The sequence below is a fragment of the Loxodonta africana genome, chromosome 13 (genome assembly GCF_030014295.1).
Source record: "Loxodonta africana isolate mLoxAfr1 chromosome 13, mLoxAfr1.hap2, whole genome shotgun sequence".
In the NCBI taxonomy this organism is placed as follows: Eukaryota; Metazoa; Chordata; class Mammalia; order Proboscidea; family Elephantidae; genus Loxodonta; species Loxodonta africana.
The window spans coordinates 7,539,794-7,563,221 of NC_087354.1; the positions used below are offsets into that span (position 1 = coordinate 7,539,794).

At 43.3% G+C, this 23,428-nt stretch overlaps 1 protein-coding gene across 5 annotated transcripts in view; it reads right to left on the reverse strand.

Moving 5' to 3' along the window:
* Positions 1–23,428, reverse strand: part of CYFIP1 (cytoplasmic FMR1 interacting protein 1) — a 195,790-nt gene that overhangs the window by 41,630 nt on the left and 130,732 nt on the right. For all 5 annotated transcript variants that reach the window (XM_064296201.1, XM_064296202.1, XM_064296200.1 and 2 more), the window contains 2 exons: positions 18,321–18,520; positions 848–935 (listed from right to left, as the gene is read on the reverse strand). In XM_064296201.1, the coding sequence (XP_064152271.1) occupies positions 848–935; positions 18,321–18,520 (288 nt within the window). The remainder of the gene's footprint in view (positions 1–847; positions 936–18,320; positions 18,521–23,428) is intronic.

A 23,428-nucleotide genomic window follows, 5' to 3' on the forward strand; every position in this document is an offset into this window, starting at 1 on the left:
GACAGACACTGGCAGATTGCCCCCAGAATCACAAGACCCAATGTACACACCTGCCAGCAGCACTGAAGGGTATCCCGCCCTCCTACAGGGGAAGTGGGCACGTCAACCTTTTCCAACCCTATGTCCAAAAACTTTCCTGACTGCTGTCAGCTATTCTGCTTCAATTTTGGTAAGGGTGGAGATCTCTTTTTACCTTTTGACTCTACTATTTTTATGAAGTAGCTGCTCATTTTGTCTCTTTTTTTACCACACAATGTCTTTTCCTTATTAAACTGTACAGTGCTTTAAATACTAAGACTCTTAGTTCTTCATAACATTCTTACTTGTTGAAAATCCAACCTCTTCCACTTTGGACATTTGTCGTAAGTTGTTGGTGGGTTCTGCCTGCTTGCCAAGCAGAAGTCTTACTCTTGGTTTCTGGTAGTCAGGTCCTTTCTGCCCTTCCCCTTCCCAGCTCTCTGCTCCTCGGGTCACACCTGCGTGGAAATCTCTAATGTTCCTGTGTACCCTCGAAACTCTCCATCATCTCAAACTGATTTTAGTGCCAGGATGAGGTCAGGACCCCATGCTGGCCTCATCCAATGGCTACACTACACTATGTACAGCTAATTCCAGATAAGGGCTTCAGAGCTTTTTTCCTAGTTGGTTGGTTAGCGTATATTTTAAATTATTGCTACTATTTAGGAAGGTGGTGAGAGAGAAGACGAAAAACATAAATTTTATACACAGCATGTTTTCAATTTTCACCTTGTGAATTTAAATCATTGCAACTAAAGTGATTTACAATAGACTTTAAAGTATGCTTCATCATGAACTTAAAAATCATTACGAACCAAAAAGAACCTACCTTTGATCCATGCAAATACTGGGGTTGTGCATTAGGCTGTTTATCTCTTTGAAATTCCTGAGAAAATGGTAACACTGTCCGAACAAACCTAAAAGAGAAAAACAAAAAAAACTAACTGTAGTCTTTAAAAATTCAGAACTTTTTCATTACCCATTTACATAAATTCTTCTCCCAGTTAACTGATAATCACCAAATAGGAAAATTCTGGGAAAGAGTATGAATTAGACATAAATACTCTGGGATATAATAAAGGTACCCCTTGTAATCCAAATCTCAGGAAGCAAATAGCCAGGTCACCCAGCATCCTTCCGCACGTCCACTCTCACTGTCAGGAAGGGGGAAGATGAAAAGTAAGGCTACGTGCCCCACTGGCACTAGAACCATCTCAAACTTCGTTCAGTCCTTAGGAATGAACGGTGAATGTCGCACTCCCAGACCTTGCTGTGCTTCCGGTTACTGAAATTACCAGTCACGCGTTAACAAGGAAAAATGACCAAATTTAAGCATTTATTACCACACTCACTTAGGTGAGAGACAATGTCTTGATAGTGGATGAGTTGTTGTTTTTAGCTGCCCTTGAGTCGCTCCAGACTTGTGGTGACCCCACGCACAGTGGGACCCACAGAGTTTTTCACTGACTGACTCTTCAGGCGCAGATCTCCTTGTCTTTCTTCCTCGTCCACCTCAGTGTAGAGGCTGCACTGAGGCCTGTTCAGCATCGTAGCAACACGAGCCTCGACTGACAAATGGGCGGTGGTTGCCCTCGAGGTACACTGGCCGAAAACTGAACTTGGGTCTACCACCTGGAAGGTGAGGATTCTACCACTGAACCCCCGCTACCCCGATAATGAATTAGGGGCTATTCAAAATCAAATACTTGTCTTTTAAAACAGAAATGTGAAGTTCAGTTAATACATTTCAAATAATTTAAACATACAAAATGTTTGCAAAGAAAAAAATACGCGGGTTTGCTATTTAATTCTAATAACTGAATTAGCACAGATTACACTTTAATACATCACAAAAGCTGTAACCGTCAGAGCCGTGCCAGCACACTGAACAAAACGTGGGTGTGTGGGGGCCACATGGGGCTCCTTGGCAGAGTATGCATGGGCAGGTACACATGGGCAGGTACATGGCCCGGGCCCCGCCATGGACATGCCTCCTGCCTGCCCCGGCACTGTTGGTGCACCCCACAGCCAGCCGGTGTCAAGAAGAAAATCACCCAAATTCGTGCCCCAAGAGAAACTGCAAACCTCCCTCTGCGGGATTACTGTGTCGTCAGTCTGCCAACACCTCTGACGTGCCACAATGCTCTCGTTGTGTCTGCACGTGTGTGCGCACATGTCATGTGTTTCCACACGCCTGTTACATGAAGAGTGCTGGGCACTGGGCCAATGTCATGGCAGTGCTCAGAAGAGGGACTCCGCTGCCCAGCGAGTGACCAGGCACTGCTCACTCTGTGGGGACGGCATCTTGCTGGTGTCACACCTGGAAAGCAACCTCCAGCCACCTCTGGGGGGAGGGACAGCAAATATGCGAAAATCAGAACACAAATCAACCAGACAGAGTCAAACACTAAACTGAAACACATTACACGTATTACCCACCACCCGGCTGTCAGTCTGTCACACTGTGGTAGCTTGCGTGTTGCTGTGATACTGGAAGCTATGCCACCAGGATTTCAAATACCAGCAGGGACACCCATGGTGGACAGGTTTCAGCAGAGCTTCCAGGCTAAGACAGGCTAGGAAGAAAGGTCTCACTAGCTACTTCCGAAAATTAGCCAGTGAAAACCCTGTGGGTCACAACAGAATACTGTCCCCTGCTGTGGGGGAAGATGAACCTTGTAGGCTGGAATGCACTCAGAACACACAGTGGCCACCACAACGGACTCCAGCACACCAAGGTCTGTGAAGATGGTGCCGGATCAGGCAAGGTTTTGATCTGCTCTATATGAGGTTGCCGTGAGGTGGGACCATCAACTGCCAACAACTACTACACTGATGAAAACGTTTTTCTAAATCTGCATAGAACAGAGTATGTTTTCACAAACTAACTATGTTTAAAATGATCCTTAGATTTTGAAATCAGGCCTTAATCCTTTGGTAACTAGCTGAGATACGAAACTATGATATAACTGAAATACAAATTATTTCGATGTAATGTAATTACTCCCTATAATGTTATTTATTATTAAAATTAATCAAGACACAGAACATTTCCATCACCACAGAAAGTCCCTTCTTGCCCTTTTGTGGTCAACTCCGACCCTACCTTCAAGCAACCACTGATCTTTTGTACCACTATCCATTAGTTTTGCTTGCTCTAGATTGTCATATGATAGAATTGTATAGTACATACTCTTCTGTATCTAGCCTCTTTCATTCAATGCTTTGGAGATTCATCCAGTCTTACATGTATCAGTAATTTGTTTCTTTTTATTGATGTGAGTACTATTCCAATGGACGGGTGTACCAGTTTGTTTATCCATACTCCTGTTGGTGGACATTTAATGTACGGCCATAACGGATAAAGCTATGAACATTCATATATAAGTCTTTCTGTAATCATGTTTTCATTTCTCTTGGGTGGATTTGCTTGGTTATATGCTGTTTTTTTTTTTTTTTATTATTAAAAAAACTACCAAACATTTCCCTAAAATGTTGTAGCATTTTACACTCCTCATCAGGAATGTATGAGAGTTCCCAGTGTTCAACATTCTTACAACACTTGGTATTATTAGTCTTTCTAATTTTAGCCATTCCAGTTTGAACCCACTCAGAGGCGCCTCGCAATTTAATTCTGAAAGCCCACGGCCTTGAAAACCCTCTGGAGCATTTCTGTTCACACACATGGAGTCACCACGAGTCGGAACTGACTCAACTAACGACAACAACAGCGAGTACAAACGTCTTATTATAGGTTTAATTTGCATTTCCCTGACAACTACTGATGCTGAACAACTTTTAATGTGCATACCGGCTGCTTATAAGTCTTCTTTCATGAAGTGTCTTTTTAAATCTTTGGTCCATTTTAAAAATGAGATTGTCTTCTTGTTACCGGATTATAACAGTTCTCTGTGTATTCCAGATACTAGTCCTTTACGTCAGATGTATGTACTGTGGATATTTTCTCCTCAGCTGTGGCCTTTTCATTTTCTTAATATTTCAAAGAGTAGACAGTTCCAATTTTGCAGAAGTCTAATTTATTATTCTCTTTTATGATCAATAATTTCTGTGACCTAAGAAATCTTTGCCAACCCCAAATCCATGAAGATTTTCTTCTGTGTATTCTTCTCAAATATTTATACTTTCAGCCTCTACTTTATGCATTCATAGTGCACTTCAAGTTGAGTTTTGTGTACAGTATGAGGAATGTACCAAGGTTTATTTATTTTTCCGTAGAGACAGCCAAATATTTCAACATCATTTATCATTAATCGAAATAACTTTTCTTTCCTCATTAATTTACCTTGCCACCTTTGTCAAGTATTAATTAGCCCTTTATGTGTGGGTCTAATTCTGGACTCTTATTGTTTCACTGAACTATGTCTATATGTCCTTTGTTTCATTTTCCACTTTTCCTACCTTCCTCTGGATTACCTCAGTATTTTTTCGTCGTCCTTTCTAGCTCATCTCTTCGCTTATTATCTGTTTGTTCATTTGTTTCACTTCTTACTTATTTAATTGTGGAAAAATACATATTCATCTGCCATATTAACCATTTTTAAATGTATAACCAGTGACAGTAAGGGAATCCCTGGGTGGTGCCAACAATTAAGCACCTGGCTTCCACCAAAAGGTTGGTGGTTCAAATCCACCTACAGCCACCTCAGAAGAAAGGCCTGGTAGTCTACTTCTAAAAGATCACTGCCACCGAAAACTCTACGGAGCACGGTTCCATCTGAAACACATGTGGTCATCATAAGTCGGAATCGATTGGACAACTGGTTTAAACAGAAACTCAGTACCCCTTAAGTAAACATTCCCATTACCCCACCTGCCCCCCGCCCCGTTGTTGTTGTTAGGTATCGTTGAGTCGGTTCTGACTCATAGCGACCCTATGTACAACAGAATGAAACATTGCCCCGTCCTGCACCATCCTTACAATCATTGTTATGCTTGAGCTCATTGTTGCAGCCACTGTGTCAACCCACCTCATTGAGGGTCTTCCTCTTTTCTGCTGACCCTGTACTCTGCCAAGCATGATGTCCTTCTCCAGGGACTGATCCCTCCTGACAACATGTCCAAGTTATGTAAGACGCGGTCTCGCCATCCTTGCCTCTAAGGAGCATTCTGGCCGCGCTTCTTCCAAGACAGATTTGTTCGTTCTTTTGGCAGTCCATGGTATATTCAATATTCTTCGCCAACACCACAACTCAAAGGCGTCAACTCTTCTTCGGTCTTCCCTATTCATTGTCCAGCTTTCACATGCATATGATGTGATCGAAAATACCATGGCTTGGGTCAGGCGCACCCTAGTCTTTAGGGTGACATCTTTGCTCTTCAACACTTTGAAGAGGTGCTTTGCAGCAGATTTGCCCAATGCAATGCGTCTTTTGATTTCTTGACTGCTGCTTCCATGGCTGTTGATTGTGGATCCAAGTAAAATGAAATCCTTGACAACTTCAATCTTTTCTCCATTTATCATGATGTTGCTCACTGGTCCAGTTGTGAGGATTTTGTTTTCTTTATGTTGAGGTGCAATCCATACTGAAGGCTGTGGTTTTGATCTTCATTAGTAAGTGTTTCAAGTCCTCTTCACTTTCAGCAAGCAAGGTTGTGTCATCTGCATAACACAGGTTATTAATGAACTTTCCCCCAATCCTGATGCCCCGTTCTTCTTCATATAGTCCAGCTTCTTGGATTATTTGCTCAGCATACAGATTGAATAGGTATGGTGAAAGAATACAACCCTGACGCACACCTTTCCTGACTTTAAACCAATCAGTATCCCCTTGTTCTGTACGAACAACCCCCTCTTGATCTATATAAAGGTTCCTCATGAGCACAATTAAGTGTTCTGGAATTCCCATTCTTCAGAGTGTTATCCATAATTTGTTATGATCCACACAGTTGAATGCCTTGGCGTGGTCAATAAAACACAGGTAAACGTCCTGGTATTCTCTGCTTTCAGCCAGGATCCATCTGACATCACCAATGATATCCCTGGTTCCACATCCTCTTCTGAAACTGGACTGAATTTCTGGCAGTTCCCTGTCGATACCCTGCTGCAGCCGTTTTGAATGATCTTCAGTAAAATTTTGCTTGCATGTGATATTAAGGATATTGTTCTATAATTTCCACATTCGGTTGGATCACATTTCTTGGGAATAGGCATAAATATGGATCTCTTCCAGTCAGTTGGCCAGGAAGCTGTCTTCCATATTTCTTGGCATAGATGAGTGAGCACCTCCAGCACTGCATCTGTTTGTTGAAATATCTCAATAGATATTCCATCAATTCTTGGAGCTTTGTTTTTCACCCGTGCCTTCAGAGCAGCTTGGATTTCTTCCTTCACTACCATCGGTTCCTGATCATATGCCACCTCTTGAAATCGTTGAACATTGACTATTTCTTTTTGGTATAATGATTCTGTGTATTCCTTCCATCTTCTTTTGATGCTTCCTGCGTCATTTAATATTTTCCCCATGGAATCCTTCACTATTGCAACTGGAGGCTGAATTTTTTCTTCAGTTCTTTCAGCTTGAGAAACACCAAGCGTGTTCTTCCCTTTTTGTTGTCATCTCCAGCTCTTTGCACGTCATTATAATACTTTGCTTTGTCTTCTCGAGACGCCCTTTGAAATCTTCTGTTCAGTTCTTTTACTTCCTCAATTCTTCTTTTTGCTTTAGCGGCTCGACGCTCAAGAGCAAGTTTCAGAGTCTCCTCTGACATCCAACTTGGTCTTTTCTTTCTTTCCTGTCTTTTCATTGACCTCTTGCTTTCTGCCTGCCCCTAGGGACCACTAATAGGCTTTTGTCTCTATACATGTGCCTATTTTAAGTATTTCATGCAAGTAGGGTCATATGGTGTTTTTTCGTTTGTGTCTGATTTACATTGCTCAGCGTCAAGTTTTCAAGCTTCATCCATGTCATAGCATGTATCAGAATTCATTTCTCTTCATGGCTTAATAATATTTCATCGTGTGGATAGACTACGTTCTGTTTATCCATTCATCTGTCGATGGTCACTTGGGTTGTTTCTACCATCTGGCTATTGAAAATAATGCTGCAACAGACATTGGTGTCATCCCTGTTTGAGTCTCCACTTTCAGGTCTTTTGGTTTTACACCTAAGAGCGGTATCGCTGGATCGTATGGTAATCCTATGTTTAATGTTTTGATAAAGTGTTTGTTCTTTTTAAGACATTATTCTGGGGTTTATAATATGCATTTTTAACTTATCACAGTCTATCTTCAAATAATATACCATTTCACATACAAGAAACTTAAAATAGTGTACTTCCATTTCCCCCTCTCCTCCTTTGCCTACTATTACCACACTTTCTTCTAAATATTGTTATAAACCCCAGGAACAGCAAATAATCAGGTCAGTGTGACAGCCCTCTGTCCCCTTTCTCCCTGGGCTTCCCATTTCCATTCACCCATCCTTCCTGCCCTTCCTGCCTTTTGAACTTTGTTTTTGGGCAAATGCTGTCCTTCTGGCGTCACATGAGCAGCACATTCCTCAAGGGTGTTACTGTTTACTTTATACGCCCGTCTGTTGTTGGCTGAAAAGTGATCTCCGGGAAGTGGATTCTGCTCCAGGTTGTAAGGGTATTTAAGGGCCACAGTCTCGGGGTTCCACCAGTCTCTATCAGACCAGTAAGTCTGGTCTTTTTTATGATTTTGAAATTTGTTCTAAATTTTTCTCCACTCTATCCAGTACCTTCTGTTGTGGCCCTTATCAGTGCAGTTGCTAGCGGTAGCCAGGCATCATCTAGTTCTTCTGGTCTCAAGCAAGTGGAGACTGAGTCTTTGATTTTCTTTCTTCTTCTTTGCTCCAGACAAGAAGAGATCAATACTTCTATCTTAGATGGCCACTCGCAAGCTTTTAAGACCCCTGACACTACTCACCAAAGTAGGACATAGAACATTTTCTTTATGGGTTATGTTATACCAATTGACCTGGATGCTCCCCAATACTATGGTCCTAAGACCTCAAACAGAGTGAGCCAGTTCCTCAAGGTATTTGGTTATGGCTGAGAAGTTTTCATACCTTTGCTGCCTGGGTGCTCTACTATATACAACACATACAAACATGGATGTAGAAATATCCTCTGCCAAACATACATATGCTCATGCGTGTACTCCCATACTCCATCCCACACCTGTTCAGCTCATAAATTACTGTTTGTTAGTACTGTTATTACAGTATTGTGTAAATAATACTAAGTATACTAAGTAACAGTATTACTGTTGTTTCCTTTTACTCGTGCGTTCTTTCCAGTGTCTTCCTTTGCCTTGGTCATGTGCTGACATCCCCCTTACTGTGTATTGCCTTTCTCTTCACCCAAGTCAATGTGTCTACCATCTAGTTAGTGATTTTCTCTCCCTTTCCCTCCTATCCCTGGTAATCATCAAAGAATGCTTCTTTCTGTGTGTTTACCTTTTCTTAACTTTTTATAGTAGTGGTCTCATACAGTATTTGTTCTTTTGTGATCGACTTATTTCATTTAGGATAGTGTCCTCCAGGTTTATCCATGTCGTGAGATGTTTCGCGGGTTTGTTATTCTTTAATGTTGCGTAGTACTCCATTGTGTGTATGTACTATAATTTGTTTATCCAGTCATCCACTGAAGGGCACCAAGGTTGTTTCCAACTTTTTGCTGTTGTGAATAATGCTGCAATGAACATGTCACAGCTCTTACCTCTTTAGGATACGTACCTAGTGGTGGGATTACTGGATCACATAGTATCTCTATTTCTCACTTTTTTTTTTTATTAACTTTTATTAAGCTTCAAGTGAACGTTTACAAATCCAATCAGTCTGTCACAAATATGTTTACATACATCTCACTCCCTACTCCCACTTGCTCTCCCCTTCTTGAGTCAGCCCTTTCAGTCTCTCCTTTCGTGACAATTTTGCCGGCTTCTCTCTCTCTCTATCCTCCCATCCCCCCTCCAGACAAGAGTTGCCAACACAATCTCAAATGTCCACCTGATATAATTAGCTCACTCTTCATCAGCGTCTCTCTCCCACCCACTGACCAGTCCCTTTCATGTCTGATGAGTTGTCTTCGGGGATGGTTCCTGTCCTCTGCCAACAGAAGGTCTGGGGACCATGGCTTCCGGGATTCCTCTAGTCTCAGTCAGACCATTAAGTTTGGTCTTTTTATGAGAATTTGGGATCTGTATCCCACTGATCTCCTGCTCCCTCAGGGGTCCTCTGCTGTGCTCCCTGTCAGGGCAGTCATCGATTGTGGCCGGGCACCAACTAGTTCTTCTGGTCTCAAGATGATGTCGGTCTCTGGTTCATGTGGCCCTTTCTGTATTTCTCACTTTTTAAGGAAGCACCATACCATGTTCTACAGTGGTTGTACCATTTTACAATCATACCAGCAGTATACGAGAGCTCCAAGTTCCCTACAACCTCAACAGCATTTGTTGTTTTCTGGGGGTTTTTTTTTGATCAGTGTTATTATTGCCAGGGTGAGATGGTATCTCATTGTTTTGATTTGCATCTCTTCTGGCTAATGCAGCCCTGGTGGTGCAATGGTTAAGCGTTCGGCAGCTAACCAAAAGGTTGGCAGTTTGAATCCACTAGCTGCTCCTTGGAAACACTGTGGGGCAGTTCTTCTCTGTCCTGTAGGGTCACTATGAGTCAGAATCGACTCAGTGGCAATGGGTTTTGTTTGTTTCTTTTTTTGTTTAATGGCTAATGGTCATGAGCATCTTTTCATGTATTTGCTGGCTGCCTGAATGTCCTTCTTTGGTGAAGTGTCTGTTCATGTCCTTTTCCAACTTTTTAACTGGATTGTTTGTCTTTTTGTTGTTGAGGTGTTGAAGTTTTCTATAGAGATTAGTCACCTGTCAGATATGTCACTGCCAATTTTTTTTCCCAGTCTGTAGGATCTCTTTTTACTCTTCCGGAGAAGTCTTCTGATGCACATGAGTGTTTAATTTTTAGGAAGCCTCAGTTATCTAGTTTATCTTTTGCTGTTTGTGCATCTTTAGTTATGTTTGACAGATAAGTTATGCCACAAATTAGAGCCCCTGGTTTGCCCCTATTTTTTCTTCCATGATCTTTATAATATTTAGGTTTTACATTTAGGTGTTTGATCCATCTTGAGTTAGTTTTTGTATATGGTATGAGGCACAGACCCTGCTTCATTTTGCTGCAAATGGATATCCAGTTGTGCCAGCACCATTTGTTAAAAACATTATCTCTTGCCCATACAATGGACTGCTACTCTTTATCGAGGATCAGCCGTCCACAGGTGGATGGATTTACTTCCGGGTTCTCAATTCTGTTCCACTGGTCTCTGTGTCTGCTACTGCACCAGCACCACGGGGTTTTGACTATCGTGGCTGTATAGCGAGTTCTGATATCAGGAGGCCTCCTACACTGTTCTTTTTCAGTAGCGCTTTGCTTATAAGGGTCTCTTTCCTCTCCATAGAAAGTTGACCATTTTTTCCATCTCTTTAAAAGATGTTGATGGAATCTGGATCAGGATTTCATTATATCTATAGGTTGCTTTGGGCAGTATTGACATTTTTCACAATGTTAAGTGTTCCTATCCATGATCATGGTATATTTTTCCATTTATGTAGGTCTCTTTTTTTCTCTTGGTTTCTTGCAGTAGTGTTTTGTAGTTTTCTCTGTATAAGACTTTTATATCCCTGGTTAGATTTATTCCTAAGTATTTTATCTTTTGGGAGGCTATTTTAGATGGTATTGTTTTCCTGATGTCCTCTCCAGAGTTCTCTTTGTTAGTATAGAGGAATTCAAAGGATTTTCATATCTTGCACCCTGCCACTTTGTTGAATCCTTCTATAGTTCCAGTAGCTTTCTTGTAGAATATCTGGAATTTTCTATATATAGATCATATCATATGCAAATAGGCATAGTTTTACTTCTTCCTTACCAATTTGGATACCTTTTATTTCTCCTTCTTGCCTTATTGCTCTGGCTAGGACTTCCAGTACAATACCGAATGGTGATAAAGGGCACATTTGTCTGGTTCCCATTCTCAAAGGGAATGTCTTCAGTCTTTTTTCCATTAGGAATAATGATGGCTGTTGGTTTTGTATTTATTCCCTTAGCTACACTACGGAATTTCCCTTCTATTCCTATTTTGCTGAGAGTTTTTATGAGGAATAAGTGCTGGATTTTATCAAACGCCTTTTCTGCATCAACTAATATGATTGTGTGGTTCTTTTCCTTTGTTTTATTTATGTGGTAGGTTAGGTTGATTGATCTTCTACTGCTGAACCAACCTTGCATAGCTCATATGAACCCTGTTAGGTCATGATGTATTATTTTTTTTCATAAGGTGTTAGATGATATTGGCTAGGATTTTGCTGAGAATTTTTGCATCTATGTTCATGAGGGATATTGGTCCATGATTTTCTTTTTTAGTGGTGATTTCGCCCGGCTTTGGTATCAGGGTTATGCTGGTTTCATAGAATGAATTCGGAAGTATTCTTTCCTTTTCTATGTTCTGGAATAGTTTGAGTAGGGCTGGTGTCATCTCTTCTCTGACTGTCTGGTGGAACTCTCCAGTGAAGCCCTCTGGGCCAGGGCTTTCTTTGTTGGGAGCTTTTTAATGACCTCTTCAATTTCTTCTTTTGTTATGGGTCTGTTTGAATTTATTACCTCAGTTTGTGTTAGTTTAGGTAGGTAGTGTGTTTCTAGAAATTTGTCCATTTCTTCTAGGTTTTCAAATTTGTTGGGAGTACACTTCTTCACAGTATTCTTTTTTTATATATAATTTTTATTGTGCTTTAAGTAAAAGTTTAAAAATCAAGTCAGTCTCTCACACAAAAACTTATATACACCTTGCTACATACTCCCAATTACTCTCTCCCTAATGTCTTCATAGTATTCTGATATTATCTTTTTTATTTCCACTGGCTCTGCTGTAACATCACCTGTCTCATTTTTCACTTGTGTTAGTTGCACCTTCTCCTTCTTTTCCTTTGTCAATTTTATTAATCCTTTCAAAGAACCAAACTTCTAGCCTTGTTGATTCTTTCCATTGTTTTTCTGTTTTCTGCTCCATTTATTTCTGCTCTAGTCTTTATTATTACCTTTCTTCTGGTGACTGTGGGCTGCTCCTCATTTGCTTGAGTTTTAGGGTTAAGGTGTTGATTTTGGCTCTGTCTTCCTTTTTGATGTGTGTTTGTTGCTACAGAAGGCGTCTAGTGGTGCAGTGGTTTGGTTTTGAAAGGTTTTGGCATGTTGTGTTTTCACTCTCGTTTGATTCTAGTTTTTTTAATTCATTTATTATTTCTTCTATTACCCAGTGGTTTTTAAGCAGGGTGTTATTCTATTTCCATGTATTTTTTTCCTTGTTCTTCCTGTTACTGATTTCTAATTTTATAACATTGTGATCCGAGAAGATGCTTCGTATTATTTCGATTTTTTTTTTTTTTAATTGAGGCTTGCTCTGTGGCCTAACATACAGTCTATTCCAGAGAATGATCTACATACACTGGGAAAGAATGTGTGCTGTGCTGTTGCTGGGTGAAGTGTTCTGCGTGTGTCTATGAGATTAAGTTGGTTGTGTTCTTTAGATCTTCTGTATCTTTGCTGAGTCTTTCTGTTTGTTCTGTCGTTCATCAGAAGTTGTGTATTGAAGTCTCCTACTATTATTGTGGAATTGTCTCTATTTCTTGTCTCAATTCTGTTAAAGTTTATGTATTTTGGAGTTCTTTCATTGGATGTGTAGATACGCATGGTTATGATCTCTTGTTGGATTGACCCTTTAATCATTATGTCTCTTATGCTGGTTTTTGCCTTAAAGTCTATTTTATCAGAGATTAATATCGCCACTTCTGCCTTTTTGGTTGTCGTTTTTTTTTTTTTTAATCTTTGTGTCTACGGTGTGTCTCTTGTACACTGCATATATTGACCCATCATATAGGTCAATTTCTTTCCCATTCTGCCTCCCTCTGTCTCTTGACTGGTGATTTTAATTGATTTATATTTAGTATAATTATTGGTAGATGTTAATTTACCACTGTCATTTTGTTGTGCTTCGTTCTGTGGTGCTGATGATTTCTCTATTCCATATACTTTTCTGTGCTGAATTCTTTTTGTTTATGGGTTTTCTTTTCATTTCCTTCACTGCTGTCGATTTTGTGTTTACTGAGTCTTTGTTTTGTTTTGCTTTTTTTGGTGAGAAACTTTCTTAATTTTCTTTGTAGTTACTCTGAAACTTAATTTTATCTTCTTAAGTTCACAACAGTCTGTTCTTTCTTGATATCACCTTGACTTCCTCTCCACATGGAAGCTCTGTAACTATTCATCATCTATTCCCTGTTTATGTTTTGAAGGTGTCATCGTTTAAAGACTGACGTCTCTGATTCCCTATTTTCAGTCTTACATCTTTATTTTATTTTTGAAAATTCTTTATCTGGTTTGTTTCCATATAATGTCATCATGTTATCTTCATCTCAGGTTTCTGTCTGACATTGTTGGTTCTTTGCGCAAAGGGACTCTTTTTTGTATTTATCGTTGGTCTGCTTTTTACAAATTCCCTTAATTTCTGTTTATCTAGAAACATCCTAATTTTGCCACCATATTTTAGGGACAAGTTTGCTGGATATATAATTCTTGGTTAGTAATTTTTTTCTTTCAGGATTTTATATAGATCACCCCATTGCCTCCTGGAGTAGCCCTGGTGGTGCAGAGGTTAAAAGCTCAGCTGCTAACCAAAAGGTTGACACAGTTCAAATCTACCAGCCAGTCCTTGGAAACGCTGTGGGGCAGTTCTACTCTGTCCTATAGGGTTGTTAGGCGTCAGAACTAACTCGACGGTACCTAACAGCAACAACATTGCCTTCTTGCCTGAATGGTTTCTGAAAAATCAGTGCTTAGCCTAATTGGTTTCCCTTTGTAGGTAGCTCTTCATTTTTCCCAAGCTGCTCTCAGGACTTCTTACTTGTCTTTGGTTTTGGTGAGTGTGATCATGGTATGTCTGAGGGATTTTCGTTTGAGGTCTACCCTATTTGGGATTTGTTGAGCTTCTTGGGTGGATATCTTTTCATCTTTCATGATGTTAGGGACGTTTTCTGCCTGCAAATCTTCAACAGTTTTCTCCTTTTTCTCTTCCTATTCTGGAATTCCGATCACACGTAAATTACTCCTCCTCACAGTGTCCCACATAAATCTTAGGCTTTCTACATTTTCCTTCACTCTTTTATCTGATTGTTCCCCTAACAGATCTGCATCAAGCGATTTGTTATTTTACTGATTCTGTCTTTCATTGATTCAATTCCACTCCTTTGTCCTTCCAATGAGTTATCTAGTTCTAAAATTCCAGTGTTAATCTTCCAGACTTCTAGTTGCCATTTTTGTGTGGTTTCTGGCTATTTTGCTTTTATTTTTTATTGTTTTCCTGAATTTTTCCAGAGTTTTGTCTATGTTTTCCTTGATTCTGTCTGTGTTTCCCTTTGACCCATTTCTTGATCTCTTGGAAGGCTCTATATAAGTCTTTTGAATTTCTTACCAGGTAGTTCTGTTACCAGTTCCTCCGCAGGGAGGTTTCCTAGCTCTTTATTTTGGTTACTTGCTACAGCCATCCTGTCCTGCTTCTTTAGGTGATTTGATATTGTCTGTTGTTTCTGAGGCATTGAGGTGTTACTATAACGATTAATTGTATGTTTTCTGCATCCTGACTTTTTGTTATGCTTTGTTTTGGTGTATTTCAGCAGGTGCAACAGGCATGCTGCTCTAGTCACTGGTCTGGTCACACTGGAGCACTTGTCACCTGTCTCCAGGTGGGTGGGGTAGCAGGTGGGTGTCTGAGCATGAGTGTCTGTTCGCTGGTCTTGTGTTGCTGAAAGCAGGTTGGGTGGGCACTGGTCACTGTCTGTCATCAGTCCAGCGGTGCAGGAGTGGGCAGTGACACTTGTCAAGTGGTTGGGGCGGCACGTGTGGCTGGCTAGTGGGGGCGCTGTTGCCGCCTCCCATCAGATGGGGGGATGAGTGGTGGGTGCACACATGCACAGTTGTGCCGCTGCTGTCTCTCACACAGTGGGAGGTGTATGGGTGGGGGGCCAGCATGCATGTAGTCATGTACTCACTGCCCCTTGCCAGGTGGGGGGTATAGGGCAAAGGCAGCAGCCGAAAGTGTGTATGAGGTCACCCTGCTATCACCTCTTGCCGGGTGAGGGAGAGGGGGCGGTAGGTGGGCACGCTCATGGTCATGCTGCCACGCATGCAGTCGCTGCCCCTTGCCAGGTTGGGGGGAAGCGGAAGGGGGCAGGTGGCAGTTGGGTGGTGTGTGCAAAGTTGCATCACCTCCAACTCTCACTGGGCAGTGGGGGGAAGGATGGCAAGCAATGCACTTGCAGTCACGCTGCCACCGCCTCTCAGTGGAGAGGAGAGAGGAGGAGGGTGGGAGTCTGACCGGGTCAGCGGGCGGGGGAAGGGGCAAGCAGCCAGCACCACTTGGCTGGGCTGGCACAGGGGAGCGGTGGGGAAGTACGCATGGGGTTATGCTGCCACCGCCTTTCACCAGGCAGGAGAGGGGGTACGGAGAAGCAGGCAGGTGCGCAAAGTCACACCACTGCTGCCTCTGTCCGGGCAGGGGAAGGGAGCAGCGAGTGGGTACACACAAGATCGTGCTGCTGCCGCCTCTTGACAGGCTGGGGGTGGGGGGCACGGGCTGCAGGCAGGCACATGTGTGCTTAGCTGGGTCGGCAAGAGGAAGGCGTGGGGCAAGCGGCCAGCATTGGTCTGCACAGTCATCATGTGGTGGGGTTGGCAGCTGGAGCAAGAGAGGGTAGCAGGTGGGGATGGGTGAGGGGAATGCAGGGGTTGTACCTTGTTCCCTGCTGGTTGGGGCTGCAGGGGTGGCCAGGAGGGGGTTTGTGCCACTAATTACCAGAAGCGGGGAGAGCGGGGCATGTGCTCCTCTCACCGGGCAAGGCTGCCCAGGCTCTTCCTGTTGTCTTCAGCCAGCAATGGGGGTCTTATTACACTTTGGGTGTATCTATGCAGTTAGTGTCCTGTCAGGAAATTCCATGCCACTGCCTGCTACATTCCTCACATGGGATTGCTACTCTTTGCGTCAAGATGGCCACGCTGTGCCAGGCGGGCTGTCAGGGCCCCTCCATGCCATCCATTCATTGTTTCCAGTCAGTTTTTTCTTCTAATCAGTGTTCAATCTATTTCTTTATCCTTTCATCTGATGCTCAGGGTTCCAGGACTGTCGCCTGTATGTGTTTCACTTGGTTTCTTGAGTCCCTGCTGTACAGGGACAGCGTGGTGTGTCTAGGTCACCATGTTGGACACAAATCCCTTTTAAGACTTTTTAATCACTGCTTTTCAACTATTTGATTATGAGGTGCTTTGGTGCGGCTTTCCTTTGTGTTTATCCTGCTCTAGGGTTTACTGAGCCTTTTGGGTCTGTAGTTTTGTCATTTCCATCAAATCTGGAATATTTCAGACAGTTAGTTTTTCAAATATTCTTTTCTGCTCACTCCACCCCTTTCTTAGGACTCCAACCACAAACATATTTGAATACTTGATATTGTCCCACAGTTCAATGACGCTCTGCTCACTTTTTCCATCTTTTTTTTTCCTTTTCCGTGATTGAGTTAATTTATATTGTTATATTCTCAAATTTATTTATTGTATTCATTTCCTAAGGCTGTCAGAAAAATGTACCACCAACTGGGTAGCTTAAAACAACAGAAATTTATTGTCTCACAATTCTGGAGACTACAAGTATGTCTAGATTTTGTTGTTATCTTTTAAAAAGCACTGAATTTTGTTTTGACAGTTATTTGCAAATCAGCGCATTTGTCCACACTCAAACAAGACACTCACTCACATACGCTCACCTAGCACACAAGACATTTGCGCCAAGCTCACACCACACACATGCTCACTGACAAACTGACAAACTCATGGTCACACACTCACATTCATGCACTTCAACTCACATGCTTAAACACCACACACGTGCTCACTCGGATGCTCATTTCCTCATACATCACACACTACCACACACACCCTAAAACATTCACAGAGGACTCACATGATTATGCACATGCTCACACCCCACACATGTTCATACACTCACTTGAACGCTCACACTCATACACCACACATGCTCACACTCATCACTCACCTGTTAACACACACCACACAGAAACACTCATACACACAACATACTTGCCTGACACACAGTCGCTCACTCACACATTTACACACATGCCCAGACTCACAATCATGCTCATACATTCGTATGCTCACACTTACAGGCTCACATCACCCACATGTTCACACCACACACTCACGCACACTCATGTACACCAAATACACACACATTCTCACTCATACACACCACACACATATACTCATTCTCACATGCACTCATACACAACTCTCACACAGAAACACACCATATACTCATATACGCCACACACACTGACACAAACACTGACACACACATACACTCACACTTCTGTCTTCAGGGTTTGGCCCTGTTTGTTGCCCCTGTTTCCATCCTGGGGTGCTGGTGTCTGTGGCAGGCCAGGGGGATGTCATACATCACTCCGTGTCTCTGTCATGTGCTGACAAAGACAGGAGGCCATGATCAGAGCAGAGAATGAACTTCAGCCACACAACTCATCGCCCGGTGTGCAGCGGCGACAGCAGGGCCATCCTGGGACTCAGGACCCCATAAAACTGTCAGTGCTCAGCTGTTTTCATCCATAAAATTGGCAATTTCATGTAGTTCAACAAAATAGTAAAATGGTATGTGGGTGGGAAGATGGTTAATGAATGGATCCACCCCCATCCCCAACCTTTCAATATGGTAACAGGCAAAGTAAAGAGTTATCCAGCAGGTTCTCATGTCAGGTACACTTAGAACTGTGGAGAGGTGTGAAGGCTGCAGCCCAAAGACAGGAACTGTGGCTCCACCTGCCCAGGCTCCAAATCCAGCCTGATTACTCAATCTTTCGTGCAACGCCACGGCCATGTAACTCCAGGGCTGGCCAGAAGAGTCCACGAGCACCCGAGTAACCCAGACAGGAGAAATACAAGGAGACAGAGGAAGAAGGGGAGACAGTGGCCTGGTGGACACAGGGGAGAGTCCACGAGCACCCGAGTAACCCAGACAGAAGAAATACAAGGAGACGGAGGAAGAAGGGGAGACAGTGGCCTGGTGGACACGGGGAAGCCCGTGGACAAAGCTTCCTGAGATCTTCCTTTGATATACTCCTGGCAGGGGCATCCAGAACCTTTCATGAGCCATCCAGACGAGACGATGAAAGAAGCTACACTCACCGGTTTGTGGAGCCATTGTAGCAATAATTGGGCAAGAAGTCATAGTTGAGCTCCCAGAAGACGTGGAGAGTGATTCTCCCATAGGGGGCTGACACATTGTGGTTGGCTTCACGGAACATGGCATCAAAGCTGTCCAGTGTCAGGTACTTGCTCAGCAACTTGTGGGTCATGCGGTTTATTTCTAAGAGGCCATCCAACTCCTAAAGAGCCATAGGAGACATAGCGTGAGAACAGAGCTGAGGCTGAGGATGGGAGGAGGCACTGCCAAGGTCCAACAGGACAGCCCCAACCTCCTACACAGGCAGACCTGATGCCCACAGGGAGCACAGTGAGGACCCAGCCAGACGCCGGCTGTGGATGGGGGCCGGCACTGAGAAGCCTAACGATGGAAGTGGTTTGTCTGTGAGCCTTGCCAACTGCACAGGACAGGCTTACATGAGGCGACACTAGCTTACTTCTTACACCTGATTCACCACACCTCCCTGGCAACCCTTGACTATACCCATCTGCCCGCCCTACAATTGCCTCATCTGGGCTGTCGTCCTTTCTGCACAGCAGCCACCCTGTACTGCCCGTCACCCTCCCAGAGGTGAGAAATCCACTCCAACAAAGCAGCCTCACAGGCTGCCCCTCATACCACCCCCCTCACCTTATAACACACTCCAAACCATCGCAGCGCCCCCTTCCCCACTGTGCCTACCATCCTAGCTCCTCTCAACACCCCTGCCCTGGCCCCACTCTTCCTCTGGGAGGCCTGCTGTGTGGCCTGCCTCATCCTGCTCCGCTTCTCCTCACAGCACTGAGGCACCAACGCAGTTACTCATACCAGTCTCTGAATCGTACCAGCCTGCTCCCCCAGAGCTTACGCACCCTGTCTTTTGCCCCCTTTATCACCGTAGCCCCTATGCAGGGTGACTCAATAAACAGTTCTGCGGTACAATGAGTTCTTTAACGTGGCCATTTGCCTGAGTTCTTTGGAAAATCAACTTGGGAGATTTTTTCCTCTAAACCCTGAGAAGTGGTTACCCTTACCCTAGTTCTTTAGAAAAGCAACCTGGGGAGCCTCCCAGGTTGCTTTCTACCCCAGAGGGCTTACCGCTTTTGCTCAGGGAAGGAGCTGGTCTCTGCCTGCAGAAAATATTACTTTTGGGAGTGGAGTGTGTTCTTTGGGACATGGAGGCCCCACCCAGGCCTGGTATAAAAAGCTGCAGCTGAGAGAGTTGTGAGCTAAGACCTGGGCTGGTACAGAAGCAAGCCACATAGGACCTGAGTGGTCCTATGCTCTACACTGGCTATGCGATGGGTCGGTTAGCCACAGAGAGGCTGAAGGCAGAGAGAACGGACAGGGAGAAGCCCCAAAAGTAGAGACCTCTCTGACGTCTTGATCAAGAACTGCACTGGCAGGGAGCATTTTTGCTCCAAGGACTATCCTGCAAGAAAGCTGTCCTGACTGACAAATTGCATCCTGTCTTCCTGAGTTGTTCCTGTTACTTCTTGTGGATCCTGATCCCAAGTGGTAGCTTGTCATTTCTCTAATAAACCACAGAACTGTTGAATGTGGTCTGTGAGTTCTGTGTGGCCACTGTAATGAATTATCAAGCCCAGCAGAGAAGTAGACAGTGGTGCCGACTCATGGTGACCATGCACAGTGGAACAAGATGCTGCGCAGTCCTGCACAGATCCAGTAATTGGCTTTGGATTCGACCGTTGTGATCCATGGGATTGTCATTAGCTGATTTTCAGAAGTAAGTCACCAGGTCTCTCTTCCTGGTCTGCCTTAGTCTGGAGGCTCTGCTGAGACCTCTTCAGCATCGTAGCAGCGTGCCATCCCCCCGAAGGCAGACGGTGGCTGTGCATGAGGTGCCTTGTCTGGGCACCAAGCCTGGTCTCCCACATGGAAGATGAGAATTCTACCAGTGAATACCTACCGCCCTCAGACCTAACATAGAATGTGTTAATTTAGAGGCCACCTAGTTCAGTGTTCATCAGCAGCTAACAGCAACAACGATAGGTTTTGTAAGTTTGTCGTGAAAACATGCTGCCTGAAATACATTTTCTCCAACTAAGTAAGCCATAACAGACATTTAATATTTTACTATTTCGAAAATTAAGAGTAAATATTTTTTAAAAAACTGAAATTGCTCTTAAATAGTAGGGATTTCTATAAAGGCTTCAAATTTTATTGTGACTTCAGAGGTCTTTTCAAATTAAGAAAGAGAAATGAATAACCCTATAACATAACCATTCCTAGGTAACAAAATCTAAAGTCATATTCATCCAGGTTGCTTTTCTCTCTATTTAGAGTATTATTAGGCCTTTGGATTTTAATTTAAGGACAGAAAAAATTGTATTTGACTGCACAAGGTTGAGAGCAAAAAAAAGTTAAATTTTTGTATTGTATCTGAGCTAAGTCAGCTTTCTTTAGTAAGAAGGGTGTGCCTGCAGGCACTTAAAACCATGAGCTGTGTGGAAGAGTTGCAAGCAAATCTCAGGTGTCATTTAAAAGTTTTATTTATTGTTCATAAAACTTGACTCCGCCTGTACCGTCTAGTACAGCAGCCACTGAGCCCAAGGACTGTGGCTGGGCAGAGCTGAAGCGTGCTGTAAAATATCCACCAGGTTTCGAAGACTCAGCATGAAGAAAAATAATGTCAAGTATCTCGGTAATATTTTATATTGATTACTTGTTGAAGAGATAATATTTGGATATACTGGGTTAAATAAAATATATTAAAATTAATTTTACGTATTTCTTTTTACTTTTTTAACATGACTACGAGTAAATTAAAGATTACAAATCTGACTTGCAGTTTTGGTTTGCATTATATTTCCACTGGACAGCACTGCTCTAGGTCAAAGTTGTAACCAATAATTTTAATCAAAACCATGCATGTGGAATGACTCAGAGTACCAGTGCCTGGACCAAATTATGCTAATTATGCTTGTAAAGAGAGGGCTGTGTGTCTCTGGGTATCAAGGCAGCCTGCCTGATTCTGATTCTGAGGGACAGCTGGGGAGTACCGCTCACTGACACCCAGGCTCTCAGGCAGGCCAGTCTTAGGACATCTCATGTTTTGTCCCTTAAAAGTGACTTGATCATTTTGCTTGGATCCTGAAAGGAATTTTTATTCTCCATTAAAGTCTAATATTTCCTGGTGTTGGTAGCTTTGAGTCAGTTTTCCCAGGTATACAATGTATGTTTTTAATAAACACTTTTAAGCTGTCTTTTATTTGATCAACATTTTCTTAAAATAGTTTTTAATTTGTTCCTGCATGATGAGGAACTCCCTTCCAGTAAACAATTTGGCCTCTGGCCCTGGTTCCTGAAAGCTGGACCACACCTGAGGCCAATGAGTAGGGCTGTCCAGCCCTAGAGGGACCACCAGTGCTGACTAAGCTTCAGCGGGCGTGATGTAATCCTACAGGCCACGTGGTGAGGCCAATACAGGCCTTGGAAGTCAGAGCCTCAGCGGAGCCTTCTGGGTGAAAGAGCAAACATCTGTTCTCGGACGGAAGCTCTGCACTGAGAACTCTCCCACAACCTGCCCTATGTGTTCGTATTCTTTTTCCGCCAGATTAAAGATAGCCCTTTCCCAGCAGTTTGAGAGTCATTCCAATGAATTACTGAACCTCAGAAACAAAGTAAGGGCAGGCACCTGCTGACCTGGCCCCAGGTGAACGGGGATGAGAAAGAAGAGATGCGTGGAGCAGTGGAGCCTGGACTGACCAGGGAAGGGAAGCTGAGATTTACACAGGATGCAGTCAGCGTGTGGAACAGATTTACTAACCACTACACATGTGGTGTCAGAGCCTCCGTGAACTGGTCTGACACAATGGGCACAGCGAGCAGGGTAGCCGGAGGAGACCCTGAGACTTCAGTTCCTTCCATTCCACTGGTTCAGTTTCCCTCCTCAAGAACTCGGTGACATGTAATACACAGGTTGGAACTTCCATACGATTTTCTCTCAAACTCTTAATTCTGAGTTATGTTGTTCTTTCATAGCAACTATGACTTTTTAAATTTCTTTTAGCTCATTTTGAAAGATTAGGCTACAGTTTAAGCTTCATAGGTGTCTTTCTAATATGTTTTCCTTGTCTGTACTGTTCACCTATTCTTTTACTATAACTAATTTAAATGGAACCTTATCCTTACGTGTGGCTAAATTGTTAAGTTAGATCAGTTTTCCTATATTTTAAATGAGGCAGGGGTTGGCCATTACCCTGCATGATGCGGAACTCCCTTGCAGTAAACAATCTGGCCTCTGGCCCTGGTTCCTGAGAGCTGGACCACACCTGAGGCCAATAAGTAGGGCTGGCCAGCCCTAGAGGGACCACCAAACTAGGCTCCCAGGGTTCAGTGGGTGTGGGGGGATCCCAGAGTACAAGCAGCAGAGCCAAAGCAGTATTCAGGATGTCTGATGTGCCCAGATGTCTTAGCAACAGCTAAGGAGCCATGGTACCTCCGAGCTGACAGAGATGGCAGCCTTCTAAAGTCTAAATCGATCCAGGTCTACTGAACAAAAGTCTGACTTGAATCACCATAAAAGAATACCAATTCCTAGAGCCACAGCCCCTTGAAGGAAGGGGAGGAAGGGCATGTGACACCAACAAAAATGCACAATATAAGTCTTAGTCCTAGCTTTTCCCAGTGGAAACAGCCATGGGGCCATTTATCACAATGATCATGCACTGGAGAATGGGGAATGACAAGACTTTCAGGGGCTTACTGGACATTGGCTACAAATGGTCACTAATTCCTAAGGACCTGATACCACTCCAGTTTAAGCACCCTATTCTGTTCCACGGAAACCCTGGTGTCATAGCGGTTAAGAGCTACAGCTGCTAACCAAAAGGTCGGCAATTTGAATCTACCAGGCGCTCCCTGGAAACCCTATGGGGCAGTTCTACTCTGTCCTATAGGGCCGCTGGGAGTCAGAATTGACTGGATGGCAGTGGGTTTTTTGGGTTTACTCTGTTCTGCCACTCCACAGTTTTGCTTTTGAAGAAAAGACCACACTGTTTCACTCAGTACTCATATACCACATATCCCAGTATCTGATAGGGCAAGTCCTCCTTTCTGATCCTTTTCAAAATCACAGTAGCCCTAG